The following is a 17,099-nucleotide window of genomic DNA, read 5'->3' on the forward strand; positions in this document are numbered from 1 at the left end:
TCAGTCTTCCAAGGAATACCTGTACACAGGTACAACCCAGCTATTGTACCTGTGAGGAAATCCAAGCACCGTGGAAAGGTCTACATGGGGAGAAACCAAAGACTCTGATGGGCAGCCCCAGCTAAGCTCCTTGTCAACAGGCAGCACCACCTTGCCAGCCATGAGTGAACCTCATGTTTGAAACGGATCCTCCAGGCCCAGGTGAGCCACTCTAACTAGTGCAGCAGAGATGAGATCCCCAGATGAGCTCTAAAGCCCTGAATTCTTGGCCACGAAATTGTGTACAAAACAAACTGGCCGTTTCAAACCACTATTTTTGATCCTTTGAATATACCAATAAATCTCCAGGACACTATATGTACGCAGAAGTCTAAATACAAAACCTATATAAAAACTACCATAACAAAGTATAGATCTTGGGATATTTTTAATTCATATTCAAGTTACGTCCCTGAGGAAAGTATGCTATAGCGTAAGGGTCAGAAAACTATGGCCATGAGTCAAATCTGGGCTGCCATCCATTTCTGTACAGCCCATGAGCTAGATATATTTTTTGCCATTTTTAAATGACTGAGGGGGGAAAAAAATCAAAAAAAGATACAGCATTACTTGACATGTGAAAATTATATGAAAGCAAAATTTCAGTTTCAGTCAAGTTTTTAAAAGTACAGTTTTACTGGAACAGAGCTACACGCATTCGTGTGCACAGGGTCGGCAACCGCTTTCATACTGCACTGGCCAAGATGGAGAACTGCAACAGAAACCGGCCAGCCAGCCAAGCCAAAAAAATACTTACTCTCTGACTTTTTAAAAAGTTAGTGTGCCAACCTCTGCTCTAGGAGATGCTCATAGCCTGAGGGGTATACCCCACCCACCCACACTGCCACCTTGCAAACTCACTCAGGAGTTAGGGGAAATTCCATAACCCTAAAGGGATGGTCCTTCTTCAACAGAAGCTTCCGGTTGCACCAAGTTCCCATCCTTCATTGGCCATCTCTTCTGTTACCGAGATCTCAGGCTCCTTTGTTCTCTGGGTTGCTTGAGAACAAAGGAGATGAGGCGAGGCTAAAACGTATGTACTAATTTTGGGTCTTAAGGGACTGAATATATTAGTAAACATAGAACACCCAAGCACAGCAAAACTCTCGATATTTACTTATACCTTATATTTTTAAAATATTTTCAAAGCATTTAAAAGTTCCATATTTCTTAGGTTAATGAAAGGAGACTGCTTCCTTATACATAAGCCCTTCCATCAAATCCCTAATTGATGACCAAAAAAATCTTCCAGAGAACAGATGTAAAAGCTTTTTAATAGTGACACTCTCAAAATGGGAGTAAGAATAAAGGTTTCGGATGCTACTCTGAGGAACATGGGGACCCTCTAGTGAATGTCAGCAGCTGTCCCTCTCTTAAGGAAGGAACACTTAATAGGTCCTGAAAGAACTTAGCTCAGAATTGCCGGAAAATTGAAAAACTAAACTTTAACTAAAATAACCTAAAACTAACACTAAAATCAAAACTAAACTGCAAGATGAGAATTCGTCCTCAGTTACAGCTTCTATCCAGTCTCACCTTGATGACTTCTCCATTGGAAGCAATTAAATCTGTTGGAATGGTCACTCGAAATGAGCGTCCGACGACAGCCGTGCCATCAGGAATGCCAACCACGGTGGGAACAGTCTCGTGGAGGTCTGAGAGTGCTGAGTGCATGGACGCCTCGAGCTGGTTCTCCCAGTCCCTGACGGCCTCCGAAGGTTCACTGGGCCAGTGGGACTGAGTCACGGCCACAGACAACAGAAGGAGAAAGGTCCTCCCCCAGAGGGGAAGCGGCAGCGACGAGCCCACAGACATCCTCATCCCCGGTTCAAGTCTGTTCAGGCAGATAAGTCTCTCCAAGAAAAGAAGCAAGCAACGTGGTCCCAGGACTGGGTCCTCACCCTCTGCACACCTGCTCCATCCCAGAGCACCCAGAGCCTGAAAAAGAAGAGAAGACTTAGACTTCAGCAACTTCCACGGTTTCCAAGTTGAGCACAGGCAGTTAATACCCTCTAAGTGTTCCTGCCCAAAATATCTACCCTGAGTTGGATTAAGTCTCCCCCCGCACAGCCCAGGGTGAGAGCCACCAGCTACACGTGGCTCCTGAACACTGGAAACGTGGCTGGTCCATTACGTATAAAACACACAGCAGATTCTGAAAACTAAGTATAAAAAAGGAATGTACAATATCTCATTAATACCTTAAAAATATTGATTACATATTAAAATAATATTTTGGATATAAAAATATCTAATATAGTTAAGTAACTATTAATAAATAGTATATAATAAAAATATTAAATACATGACTAAAATTAACTCCACCTGCTTATTTTTATTTTTTTCCATATGGCCGCCAGAAAATATTAAATGACATAGTGGATCACATCATATTTTTGTTGGGTAGTGCTGCTCTATACCTAACTTCCAATTTATAGGAAACACAGGGCCATGAAGACACAGACAAATCTGGAATGTATGACAGGACCTTCTACAAGATAACTGATCTGGTCTTTCCAAATGCTGACACCTCTAAATATAAGGGGACTATTCTAGACTTGAAGACTGCAACCAGATGCAGTGTGTACATCCTGACTGGACCCTGGACTTACTTTTGTTTTTAATTAATTTTTTATAGAAGTACAGTTAAATTACAGTGTTAATTACTGTTGCACAGCAAAGTGACTCATATACTTTTACGTAAATGTGCATTCTTTTTCATATTCTTTTCCATTATGGTTTACCACGATACTGAACACCATTCCCTGTGTTATACAGCAGGGCCTTGTTCTTGTTTCATTCTATACATACCAGTTTGCATCCGCTAATTCCAAACTCCCAATCCAACCCTCTGCCACCTCCCGCCAGCTTGGTAACCACCAGTCAACCTTCTATGTCCCTGATTATATTTCTGGTTCAAAGATAGGTTCATTTGTGTTGGAGTTACTTTTAAAACAAAAAACAAAAAACACACACAAGACCAGCTCCCAAAGGGATAACTGACAAATTCTGTATGTGGGCTGGAGATTAAATTTATTGTTAATTTTCTTAGGCGAAATATGGCAGTGTGGCTTGATAATACCATCCTCAATTCTGACGTATTCAGAGATGAAGTGTCACAAATCTCTGCAACTCATTTTGAAATGGCCCACGGGGGGAAAGCGTGTGCACGTATACAACGAGGTAAGACAATGTGGCAAACACCACAAATACTTTTGGAAAAGCTGAAATACCAAGCATTTGCACAGAGGAGTGTGGCCAACTGCCCACTTCTTACACCCCCAATACTGCCTATATTTGCACTCAGTGCTAGTGAACAAAATTTACTTGAACTCTCTTACCCCCCACCCCCAACAGTGCCTAAAACCCTGCACATGTCCCCTGTCCGCCACACCAGCTTCAAGCAGCTCATGACCTGCACTGTGGGGCTTTCTGGGTGCCCACAGATGGCCACAACCATCACAAGCAATTTCCCATTCTGAAAAAGGAAGAAGCCCTGCCCCGAGCCAAGCTGTCTCGGGGCCACGTGATACTTTCTGACGTGGATAATGAAAAGTAAATAAAAACGCTGAAGAAAACAAGGTCACTGAAACAGCCAGCATACTCTAAAGTCAGTGTAAGTCCAAGCCAAAGCCAAAAGGATTTTTTCAATGTTGATTTTGCTATTCTTGTTCTTATTTGTTGAACTAAAATTCATGAGACAAAAGCCAAAAGAGTGTAACAATCCTGAGGGTTGGAAGTCCTATCCTACCAAACCAAGACTTATCACAAAGCTACTGTATCAGGTGGGGCAGAGCAGACAGCAGACTGTGGAACCAGTCAAAGTGGAAGTTGCTCAGTCATGTCCGACTCTTTGCAAACTCATGGACTGTATAGTCCATGTATAGGAATTCTCCAAGCCAGAATACTGGAGTGGGTAGCCTTTCCCTTCTTCAGGGGATCTTCCCAACTCAGGGATCGAACCCAGGTCTCTTGCATTGCAGGCGGATTCTTTACCAGCTGAGCCACCAGGGAAGCAGAGGGACAGCCAAAACCAGCTCGCAAAGGAGATGTTCAAAGGCGCCAGGACAGGTGTCCGTCTATATAGAAAAAAAGTTAGGTTCTTCTGTCATTTCTCCATCGAAAATGAAACAAATCCCAGGTGGATTAGATACACAGATGTAAAAAGAACTCTGAAATTTTTAGAATATAGTAGAATATCAGCATAAGGAAAGATTTCATTTTTAAAAGATATCCAAAAACACAAAACTTTGAAAAGACAAAATGGACTTTCACTTCCAAGAAGATGAAGGAGGTGTATTTCTCCTTAGTTTCCCACTAAATACAAGGGAAAATTCTAGACACTATATAGAAAAAATAAACATGAGACTCTTTTTTAACATGAGACTCTTAAAAAAAGTCAAGAGAAGAAGGCAGAGCAGCTAGGGACCCCAGGATTCAAGGAATGATAAAAGTAGTGGGCTCCCTGGGTCTTCTTTTTGACTCATATATCCCAGAATTGGGAGCTGAAGAAGCTGGCAACCCAGAAATGCCAACAGAGGAGGCAAAAAACATTCTAACAAAAGTCTGTTCTCTTTAGCCAAAGGAGCAGGAAAGGGGTAGGCTAGCAAGACAGAAAACATTTAGACAATAAAAGCTCTATTCGAGCCAAACACCACAGAAAAAAACCGTGGCCCTACTCCTACCCATGCTGGCGAAGGCCAAGTGGGGGGCCTAGACTTCCACCCTCAGGAGGCTGTAATAAGACCCCCCAATATCTCCACTGGGGAGGGCGCTGGGACTTTCATCCCCACTGGCCAGTAACAATGCACCACCCTCTTCCTCCAGCCTCACGGTATCAGTGGAAACTACTTGGGAACCTAGACTTCTATAAATTCCCACCCAAGTAAGCAGCAGCAGCCTCCCCCTTCCCTGCTGGATGGTGTCAGAGGAGGACTGGTCAAAGTCAGAACTTTATAATCACTGCTCAGCAGTGGCGAGGCCCACAGAACTAGAACTTCAGATCTTTGCTGCAGTGTGCAGGGTTTTCTCTAGTTGTAGCAAGCGGGCTCCAGAGTGCATGGGCTTAGCAATTGCATTTCAGGGGCTTAGGTGCCCCATGGCACGAGGGATCTTATTTCCCAGACCAGGGGTCAAACCCAAGTTCCCTGCATCGGAAGGTGGATTCTTAACCACTGGATCACCAGGGAAGTCCCCATTTATGTAATGTTCTTGAAGTGACAAAATTTTTTAGAGAGCAGATTAGTGGTTGCCAGGAGTTAAAGAGGGAGTTAGGACATAAAGAAAGCAGATGTGGCTCTGAAAGGGTAGCGTGATGGATCCTTCTGGTGACAAAAAGATTCTGTATTTGACTATATAAACATCAATATCCTGCTTGTAAGATTGTAATATTATTTAAGATGTTATCATGGGGGGAAACATGTATGGGTAAAGGGCATAGAGGATCTCTCAGTATTATTTTTAACAACTGCATATGAATTTACAATTTTTTTTTTAATGTTTTAACCTGCCCCCGAAAAAAAGAAATCGGAATTAGAATTTTAAATTTCTGTACAATAAAAGGATACCATAAAGACTGTAAAAACGACCAACCACAGCCTGGGAGAGAGCTTTTTCAGGGCATACAGTAGCTGAAGCGTTCCTATCGAAATGTATCAGGTACCCTAAAACAATAAAAATGGGTTGAGGAGATAACAAGTACTTTACAGAAAATCTGAACAGCAACAAACATACAAAAAGATGCTCAACCTCCCTAGTCATCAAGGAAAAGGAAATTAAAGCAACGTGAAAAACACGTCTGCCCACCAGACTTGCCAGCAGTATTAAATGCCATACTTCTTGAGGGGGATACCAAATAACCATGGACTTAGAAGCTGGGATCCTGCAGGCACTGGTGCCAAGAACAACTTAACTCCCAGTGAGGTTCTCTACCAGGAAAGGCAAAGTAGGAACACCCAAACTCTCCAACAGCTGGTGTTCACTGCACCCTGGGTGGAGGTCTTCTCCTGAGACCCTTATAAACTGCCCCAAATTAAAAGCTTTTCTTGAAGCTCTTTTCTGAGTTTTTGTTTGCTAGTTTGTTTTTAACTATCTCCCAGTTTCTTAACTGTCTGTGCTTCTGTACCCCTTTTACAGTTTATCACTTAATTTTTAAAATTTTCTGGGTCTTCTGTTTTATACTATCTTAAACTGTAACATTAGAGTTTCTTTTACTGTCCCATAGTGCTTTCTCCAATGGCCTTTTCCTTTCTTATACATAGTAATTATTATTTAGTAAATGGTGCAGCTTCATCAACACCCCACAAGACTGTACGCTGTGGAAGGCAAGGGCGGGGATGCAATCACTGATGTGTGCCAAGCTCACACCTAATACACGAATGGAGAGGATACAAGAGGTGTTTTTTTGTTTGTTTGTTTAAATCTTGTTCCCATGTCTTCACTCTTCTGTGCACTTACTTTTCTATTTATTAGATCCAGATGATCTTTTACTTTTCCGATCCAATTCTCCATTTAAACATTCTCAGCTTATGTGAAAACAAGCCAACAGTATGAGACACACCCTTTCCTAGCAGGAACACAGGCTCAGTCTGCTATCTGCGGACATATGACGACATGGGGTATCTGGTTCATGAGCGTGACTAAGTGCTCTGCATTTAGCAAGTGGGCAATGACCAGGGCACAGCTCCAGCTGCTGCTATGTGCTGATTTTCCATGTTCTGGGGAGAAAAGGTCTTCTTGAAAGTTGGCCTTGCATCGTTCTGATACTGGCTTCCTATAAACAAGGGTCAGTCTCCCTGTGCTCGGAACTTGTCAGGCTGGATCCAAACACCAGGATTAGGACATCCCTCTGGGAGGTTTTTCAGTCAGTTCAGTGGCTCAGTCGTGTCCGACTCTTTGCGACCCCATGAATCGCAGCACGCCAGGCCACCCTGTCCATCACCAACTCCCGGAGGTTTTGAGACAGAGTCATATAGTAGGTCATCCAGAGGTGGAGGCACTACAGAGATCCTCCTCCCCATTCTTCGGAAGCAAAGCCTAAAGAGAGGTAAACACTCAACCATGGTCACATACAGCCTAAGGTCAGAACATGGTGGGAGGAGAAGGTGCCCAGGAGCCAGAGAAAGACTGTGGTCAGAGTCATCCAGCCTCCCTGACACAGCTGCTCATTTCAACACTGCACATGCACACTCCCAGGATACCCTCCGGACCAGGAAATGCTAACAGTAGCCCAAGAATACGTCTTAGCTCAACTCACCACCGTGTGGCTGATGGAGGCTGCCGAAGCTCTCCTGCTGAGACGTGGGTAGTGGCTCTGGGTAACGTCCTCCTCTGTGCCAGCCCCTAGTGCAATGTCCACCATCGAGTCTGAGCTGAGCACTGCTCCAGACCCCAGCAAAGCCCCTCTGTGAAGAGGGCCTTCCCAGAGCCCGGGGGAAGCCCCTGGCACTCTGAACACCCGCTCGGCCAGCCACGGCATACAGTGTGGGAAAGGGGCACACTTCCTTTCTCCAGCTGTGACGCTGGGGACTCTGCAGTGATGGGCAGAAACAGAAAGCCAAGTTTTCAGCAGCTGTCTACAAAGTGGTGTCCTTTGTGAACCAAAATGCGTCCAACCTGCCTTGGAGGCAGGTGCATTTCAAGTTGACCACATCAGGCAGCAGGGACACAACTAGAGAATCAACAGCAATTACTCGATGACAGACGAGGGCCCCAGACACCGGAGGCAGAGTTCACCAGGAATGAATACTTCTGGCCTCCCTCTTGTCACTAATCTCTATCTCTAGGCAAATGAAGCACGTGGAGGGGGCAGGCAGAGCATCCTGTGACCCTGTCCAGACACACCTGGATCCCTGGGAACTAGAGGACCTCCTCTGGAATTCCAGCCCCAGCAAGGAAGCAGTTCTGTTCCACTAAGATTATCTCCCAGACCTCCAAATACCGCCAACACAGAGGAGGCTCAGGCAATAGAAACTTTCCACTCAAAAAACTCGAGGAACAAATGCATACCTGGCACTAACACAGTTCATAGTGAACTCAATGTTTCCTCACATGCAGGAAAAACCCACAAAGAATGAAACTTTAAAATATCTTAACTAACGTCTCTGAGAGAATGGCTCCCTACTAGTTTTTACTTTCTAGGAATGAAGGAAAAGTTGCGGGATTCAACCCATTATTAAGCACACAAAATGAGGCAGAGGCAGCCTACCCCACCGCTGGCAGGAACCCCCACATCTCCCACAGCTAGTTAGTTACCTAAAAATACTGGCTCCACCACCCAGTTGCCTCCATTCACCACGGTAATTAAGACATGTAAGGAAAAAAAAAAAGACATGTAAGGAAAATGGGATTTGTCTTTTTAAAACCGAATGAAAGTAATAACATCCCATGACTTTATTTTAAATGGTGAAAAGGAATCATCTTAACTGAAACCACCACTTTAGGTTCCATCCAGCAAGAAGGCTTTTGCCCAGACACTCTGAAGTTAAAAGTAAACGTTACATGTCTATTATTAATCTAAAAATCCGGGAAAGTTAACCAGTCTAAAACCGCTCAATCTGACTGCCAGCAAGATGTACTTAACACAATGTAAAACAACAGTGTGAAGTCACTGTTTATTTGGGTTTTAAATACCAAAAAGATGGGCAGATTCCTCTGCTCTGAGTTTAAGACAGGCCTTTTTCACACCTTGGTCAGATAAGGAAGGCGCTGAGCCACGTCAGTGGTGAAGACGCAAGGTGTCACCTTCAAATTGTTCACAGCGCGCAGGAGGCAGGAGAGGTTCCCCTGACCCGAGGAAGGTTCCTGTCTGGCCTGTGCCATGGGAGCATCACCGGAGGTGTGGGGGCAGCCTGGCAAAGACACCAGCAGGGAGCTCAGGAATGCACCAAGCATCCGGGGCCACATACACAGCAAGAGTAAAAGTAAAGAAAATGTGGGAGGAAAAAATGACCACCTGTGAGAAGCAAGCATTACTCAACAGTCTATCAAACACACACTACGTGAAGGCCTTTCTCACCCAGAGAACTCTTGCAGACGTTCAGTGATCACAGATACCAAAAGCGGAGGTCCAGGAAGGGCAGTGGTTTCTGCTGACGGTGGTGTGGTTTTCTCAACAAAGGCAGGAAGGAAGTACAAGTCTTCTACCTGGGCACAAACCCATTCAGGTGCAAACACATCCCAGAGGAAGGGGAGAAAGACAAGGTTCAGAAGCCAGGGCCAAATGGCCATTTCTCCACTAGACTGTGATTTCAAACCTGGGTAGATTTTTAACATCCTATGTGATACAGCTCACGGAAAAACCAGCTCCTGCTATACTCCACTGAACTCCATATGCTGCAGTTAAACATTACTCAGTACTCAAGTGCACACCGAAAACAATTAGGATGGTTAAGTTTTATGCTGTTTATCACAATTTAAAAAAAGTTAATGGTTAGCGTGGCAAACTTTGTTATATATATTTTACTACAATTATAAATATTTTTTGAAACTCCACATCACTCAAGAGTTACACCAATTAGACTTTAGGAAAAACACTTATATGAGCCTTAGATCAACTTTTAATTATTGCTTAAAAGCGCCTCAGGCAAACTCCCTGGAGGTCCAGTGGTCTGGGCTCTGCGCTCTCACTGTCGAAAGCCTGGGTCCGATCTCTAGCTGGGGGACTAAGATCCCATAAGCTGTGTGGTACAGCCAGAAATCAATACAAGTGCCTCGGGTAAGGCTCCGAGGCTGGAAAAGGGTAGACCGAGCGCCCAAACACAAGGACCAGGCCTACGTGTCCGTGTGGCCGCAGCAGCTGGACTTTGCAGGTGGGCAGAAGTAGTGGAGGAAGTGAGAGAGGTGGGGGCCAGACCCAGCAGAAACAAGCAGGAGTGAATTACTCCATTCACGTACCCTTGTGGCATCCAAGAACCCAATTAAATTACAATCATCCCAAAACAGCCCAACAATAATTAACACGTCAGCGCATGTTTACCGACTACCTACCCTGTACTATGTGTGAGGCTTCATTTGCTACGCACGTAGTCTTTCCAAGTTGCATACAAAAATAGTCAATTAAGATTTACATACATTACTAGTAAGAGGTAATAAATGAAATACTTCTATGTTATACACAAGAGGCAATAAACTAAGCACAAGTGTTTTTCAAGTAGGTGCTTACTAGAAAATACAAGTTGCAATGATACCCCAAACTTCCTCTGGCTATCCAACCCATCTCAGGACAAAGGTAGGGCTGGGATAACATCGTAAGGGCAGGATGGCTGGGACCTGTCAGGTCAAGGCTGGACGCCAAGAGTTGCCCAGAGAGGAAAGGCAGGAGCAGAGGTCCCCCTCCTGGAGGGGTCTGGGGCCACGTAGGCTCTGCCGCCCTCTCCCCCACTGGCGCCTAGCAGGCCCTCAGCGGATACCAGGGTATAGTGACAAGGTTTCCACTGAATCCCCAAAATGATCCACCAAGCACAAAGCAAATAATCTTCTGACTTCACACTTTGAGGGCTTCCCTTGTGGCTCAGCTGGTAAAGAATCCACCTGCAATGCAGGAGACCTGGGTTCGATCCCTGGGCTGGAAAGATCCCCTGGAGAAGGGAATGGCTACTCACTCCAGTATTCTGGCCTGGAGAATTCCACGGACTGTATAGTCCATGGGGTCCCAAAGAGTGAGTTAGACATGACTGAGTGACTTTCACTTCACTTCACTTTGACGTTAAAAGCTGAGCTTTCTGATATTTGTTTCCATTGTTCTACAAAAGACTAAAAATAAGTACCCTGGCTCAAAACTAACATGCTAATTAGGCTTCAGTGAATTAAGGTTAGAAAAAGATAGTTGACTGCTGGCCTTCCTGACCTAACTGGCTAATCAGATTTCAGAACAGAGGAGTGAGATGAAATATTCGGGAGACCCCAGCCACTACCAGCTCCCCCCTCAGGTCCCCCATTCCCACAGCCCCCTTGACCCCGCCAGCAACCTCTCAATACAGGCGTCAGGAGCCAGACAGGGGAATCCCGGCCCAGCCCCTGGGACTGGGAGCTCTTGCACCTTCACAGGAAGATGCCATTGTTCTGGGTGTTTATCTGGGCAAATACGCAACCTTCAGCATTAAAGCTATGACCTGGGTGGGAGGTAGGAGAGAGGTTCAAGAGGGAGAACATATGTATACCAATGACTGATTCATGTCGACGCACGGCAGAAACCAATACAATATTGTAAATCAATTCTCGTCCAATTATAAAGACATAATTATAAAAAAATAAAGCTATGACTTGCTTTAGACCATAATCTTTTGGGGGGCCACATTCTTAAGTCCCAACCATCAAGAACATTTGAATCACGCCAGAAATGGCCAGATCAACAAACCTTGTTTACAAAAGGACAAGATACAAGTAGCACCCACTCCGTTCGCTCCGACTTTCTTGCTAGCAGAATTCCTTCCCTCCCACATATGGCTCTGTCCAACTGGGCTTTCTACCTACCTCAGCCTTGCCACAGCTACAAAATCTAAATCATCACAAACTTCTCTGGTTGGTTTTAGGGGTATGCTTCCAAAGGCTGGAGCAAAAAAGCCAGAAGATGGCCTTGCAGACTCTGGGAACCCCTGCACTGGAAAGCCACAGTGACTGTGTGACCAGGCAGTCAAGCAATGAAGAAGACCAATGCCGAGAAGGTTATGCCATGCGTGACCTCAGATTCAGGCCTGGAGTGGAACGGACTTACATCCGGGTTGAACACAGCTGAAGAAACCCTTGAGGACGCGCTTGTCCTCACCTCCCACTGCTTCTACCTCCTTGTTCTGCAGGCTTTGATCCCTCCCTGAGCACCAAGGAAGAAGTGGGTGTCCACTCAGTACTAATTATTTGGAAATTCCTTCCTGACTTTTAGAACTCAAGGATTCAAAGTTAAAAGCAAAAACAGACAAGGAGAGGAAAAATGCAGAGGACCGTCTGTCTTATCAAAAGGGTGCAGACACAATTTACCTCTTCCCAAGTACTGGGGGGACAGTAGAGGCTACCCCGTATCGTACTTTTCAGCAGTGGCCAGCCTTTCCTAATGTACAAAGGTGTTGTTTTCTTCTTCCAGAGCCGAGATCCTCTAAATTTCCAAGCTGGGCCACCATCAAGCAAGAGTGGACTCCCACAGCATGAATGAACAGAGATTCCCACCAGCCCATAGCTTCATTCTTCAGATACTCTTCACATATTCTTTTCCCAAGGATCTTCAACTGGATTCTGATGCAAGCACCAAGGCACCCTGCACCCTTCCCAGGCTCTAGGTAAATCATTTGTGCTGGGAGCTAACTGCCCCTTTTATAAATGACGTTTATTTCATGTCTTCTCATTGTATACCAAATCCAGTGAACCTTAAAAGTTCTGCCGGCCTTAAGAACAGAGCCAATCAAGAGTCAGGAACCTCTGCATTTATCTTACACAGGGATAAAGCGGACATTGTGAGGGATTCATGGCAACACAGTCCTTCTAACAGGCTGGCCCCTCAAAGAACCACAGGGATAGCTGCTGCCCACCCATCAGAACGTCCTTGGTCAGGAAAGGAGACAGGAAGGCAGAAAGGTCACAGGCAAAAGAGAAAGTGTGAGTAAACTAGATGGAGCTCTGTTTCTATCTTCTCAGACCCAAGCTGCCCCCCATAGAGCCTGACTGATAAGTGAGGACTTGGTCTCTGCCTCTCCATGTGTCCCGTCACCTAGTTATCCCTTGGTAAGATTTCTGTACGGGGGAGTGGGTGAAGCAGAGACAGTCAGGACAACAACCGACAGGAAGCGGAAAGAGTGCCCTCCACACCCTGTTCAAGCTGTTTATCCTAAGGCAGCAAGCTAGGCTGGAGACACTTTAGTGAGATGAGAAAATGGCCACAAAGACCGCAGTCCTCACTCTCTAGATGACTCTTGTAGGGGCCTTTCTGGGATTTCACTGACTGTTACAACCCAAGTAGATGTCTCACCATCAACGTGACCCAGAACTGGACATGGAGCAAACGGAGCCTCGAGCTCCTTGGAGATGCTTCTCATCTGAAGGGAGAGAGCAGCCCTCCAGTCCTGTGCCACAATCACTGCCTGGATCACTGCCTGCTGTATTCAGCAAATGAGTAGAGGAAAATCCTGACTTCTTTGTGACAAAGAACAACCGAGAGTAAATTCACCAGTTATCAAGAGCATTTATCTACAGCGTAGCTTTTTTGTTTTCAAGTCAAGCTCTCTTTATAAACTCATGCTCCTCAGACACCTCAAGTCACTCAAGCTCTCTAAAGCTAAGAAGCAGGAAGTCACCCAGCACGCTCTTGACACCAGAGTTGCCACCTCTCATACCCCAAAGATTAGTGCAGCTGCAAACTTGAGCAGCGGTCTCTGAGAAGGTCCACCCTGTAAAAGACCGCAGCTAGTTCAAAGAAGAGCAATTTAAAGCATGCATATGTTTTTGGTTTACCTGCAATGCAACCAGGGACGTCAGCTATCTCTTGCTTTTACAGACGATTAAGTGTTTGATTTTGACACTGACCGTGGAGCCAGGAAATCAACAAGGCCTGAACCTCAACAGGCACCTGAGACTCAGTGAGCACCTCACACAGGACTGAGGTGCACCTGCCTGGTACTGGTTACTCCGCTGCAGCTCACATCCTGCGGGATGACCCACAGCAACGAGTAGAGGGCCTGGGCACTGAAGCCTGTAAGGGGTTGTTTGCTTGCTAAGTCGCTTCAGTTGTGTCCGACTCTGTGCAACACCATAGACGGCAGCCCACCAGGCTCCCCCGTCCCTGGGATTCTCCAGGCAAGAACACTGGAGTGGGTTGCCATTTCCTTCTCCAATGCATGAAAGTGAAAAGTGAAAGTGAAGTTGCTCAGTCGTGTAGCTACCCCATGGACTGCAGCCTACCAGGCTCCTCCATCCATGGGATTTTCCAGCCAAGAGTACTGTAGTGGGGTGTGGGAAGGGGCACAACAGGCTTTAAAGGAATCACACCTGAAACATTCTCAAGGAGAATGAACATGTTCTAACTTCATCTACACCTCAACACTGGGGATGGGACAGGAAAGAGGTCAGTGGTTACCAAAGGTCGTAGCGGTCCAGAGTGGAGAGCTGCCAGCCTCCTAAATGCTGCTTCCTCGAGAAACCCACCCATCTCAGTCCTCCCTTAACAAATTAACCCTCCACTATGGTTTCCCTTCTTTATTAAATCCTCAGAATAGAGACAGCCCAGGGGCCGTATGTGATTTGTCCACATTGTCCTAACGATGGCACAGGAGGAACACAGGCCAGATCCAGGTCCTCCCACGACAGCAGAACCCACTTGGGGGACTCTGTCATAGGCCACCTGACACTCTAGGACACACGGGCTTCACTGCCTCGATGGACACCGCCGTTACTCCAAAGCTCTGACAACAGGGAAGGGCACAGCCTCGTGGGGCTGGGCTTCAGGCAGCCCACAGCCCGGAACAAGGCTCCCTAGCATCGATGTTCAGGTATATCCTTCCTCTTCAGAAATTAGCTCAGTGGTTCTGCTAATTTCTCTAACAGTTAAGCAGAAATAAATTATTTTTGAGCAGGTGAAATCTTTTATTTTGTTGCTAAAGTCCATCTCACTCTGTTAATGTCGTGTGTTTACTTGTTCCACTTACAGCAAAAATCAAGAACTGGAACTCTTTTATTCAGTTTGTGAAATGCCTTTATTGAACTGCAACAAGATTAAGTAACTGAATACAAAATTAGATTTATTTTGAAAGACTTTAGTAAATAAACATATGTACCATATGTATCCATATCCTGGTTTCTAACTGCTACTTTAACTAAAAGAAACCAAGGCTCCTTGTGGAAAGGGTTGACGACAGGCCAGGGAAAGAAACCTGAAACATCTTGCTGCACTGGAAAATCAGGAAGTGCTCAAACCATGATGAAGAAGACATGTCAAAAGAACACAGGAGCCAGCCTCTGTGTTCCTGCTAGCCAAACCTGGGACAATCTGGGCCTCAAAATGAATAATGACAAGAATGGGTGATATCACACTAAGTTATCAATGTGAAATCACATACACAAAGCAATGAATGGAGGCGAGAAGGCTCTTCGAGTGAGATGACAATACAGAAGGAATGATGGTCTTAGAAGCATCACTGCATGCTGAAAGCAGAGGGTCCAAGTCTGATAAGGAACAGGATATTTACATAATGTCCTCCCATGAATTACTTATTAATTGCAAAGGAAAAAATGGCAACTTTACAGAGGAAAAAACTGTTAGGTACCTTCCCAGCCAGGGCTGATCATCAGGACAAACCAGCATTGTGTACCTACTCACATGGGGCTGGTTATCAAAGACACTGTTGGACAACTGAGGAATCTAAACATGGAATGTATTAACAGATTAGACACTGTACCAATATGATATTTCCTCATACTGACAGACATATTGTGGTCATATAAGAGAAGATCCTTATTCTTAGGAAATACATGATTAGGTATTTAGGAGTGAAGGGGCATGGTGTTTGCCAATCACTCATAGATGGTTCAGGGGGAAAAAATGTATAGAGAGGGAAAAGAAAGAGAATGACAAAGCAAAAAGAAGGCAAAATAGAAACAAATAGCGACTCAAGGTAGCATATTTAGGAGTTTCCCGTACCACTCTAGCAATTTTTCTGCCAGTCTGAAGTTGTATCCAAATTTTGAGTTACAAAAATATAAGCTATGTGACATGAACATAAGTGCTAAGAGAAAGGAAGGTGGGGCATGGTCTGCCTCTCATCTCACGACCTCAGTTCTTCCCCGACAAAGCAGCAATGTTCATCAGCAGTCGTGAGGCAAAGTCAGCAGCAGATGGGTTCTGTGAGCACTGAGGGCCTAAGCAACCCCCATCCGACCACTCACCTCACACCCTTGCACTCTGTCAACCAGCGCCCCAGGCCCCAAGCTCCGTGACTACGTGATTCAGAACACAGCCCACCAGGCCCCTATGTCCTCCTCTGTGAGGCGAAATGGGAGTATCTTAAAACCATTTCCCTCTAGAAACACCACAAATACAAAGTATACCAAAAAAGGACTTTGTTTATTTGTTTTAAAAGTGACTCGGATGATAATGGAAGAAAATGTCACACTGGGGCCTGAAATTACTACACTGGGCTATGTTTGCTCAAGATTAAAAATAGTTTCATCCTTCCTTCCCAGGAGCCTTCCCTCCTGGAGGGAAAAAACCCCTGACCAGACCTTCACCAAGTTCAGAGGCCCCAGAGCTAAACACAAGCTCTGGGCAGGCTGAAACCAGAGTGTCCCAGTATCAGATTTCCCACTAACAATCCCCGGGCATGATAGAGAAGACACACAGTAAGCCTCGCAATGACGCCATCAGCCGTCAGGTCCTTTGGACTTACTGCAATAAAAGTAATTCACATGGAGGTTAAACAGATTTCACCAATATCCTACGACGTACGTACGTGAGAGGCTGGGTTTCTTCAGTAGCTTTCCACAAATGACACATTTAAAGTATCTCTAAACACTTAAACTAGGACATCTCTTTTTATTTCATTCTTACAAAGTTCAAATGGAATCACATAGCTCCTAACTAATACTTTTTACACTTTACTAGAACTGGAAGACCTCAGCCCGAGTAGATCCACCTCCTCACCCTCTACTGCTGCTTGTGGCACAGACCTGTCCAAGTATCCTGCGTGTTCTGGTCTGAAGGGTGCTCTCTCCCTCTCAGACATGCATGCTTCTGGCAAGAAACTGGTGGATAAAATCCTAGATGTAGAATTGCTGGGTCAAAGGTTATGTACCTTAGAACTGCTAGAGACTGGCAAAATACCCTTCTATGTACATTCCAACGGAAAGAGATGAGTAACTTTCCCCTTACTTTCACTAAAACTGAGTTACCGTTAAACTCCTTTATTAATAACATGAGATGGAAGAGGAAGGAGGGAGAGACTGGTTGAAAGAGCATGAGACGGCCTGCCCCCCTCATGCTGTTGGATTAATGGGCAGAGTGGGCAGCAGGTGTCATAAATTCAAGCTGGGAGTAATGGTGCTTCATAGTTAGCCAGTGTGAAAACAGGGGAGTGTGAGTGTCC

The 17,099-nt window shown here is 45.3% G+C and overlaps 1 protein-coding gene across 4 annotated transcripts in view; it reads right to left on the minus strand.

Moving 5' to 3' along the window:
- Window positions 1–17,099, minus strand: part of DAG1 (dystroglycan 1) — a 48,667-nt gene that overhangs the window by 13,775 nt on the left and 17,793 nt on the right. For 2 of the 4 annotated variants that reach the window (XM_005222705.5, XM_005222706.5), the window contains exon 2: window positions 1,576–1,977. In XM_005222705.5, coding sequence (XP_005222762.2) covers window positions 1,576–1,860 — 285 coding nt within the window. In that variant the 5' untranslated portion in view covers window positions 1,861–1,977. 4 annotated transcript variants of the gene reach the window in all.

The sequence above is a fragment of the Bos taurus genome, chromosome 22, assembly GCF_002263795.3.
Source record: "Bos taurus isolate L1 Dominette 01449 registration number 42190680 breed Hereford chromosome 22, ARS-UCD2.0, whole genome shotgun sequence".
Taxonomy (NCBI): Eukaryota; Metazoa; Chordata; class Mammalia; order Artiodactyla; family Bovidae; genus Bos; species Bos taurus.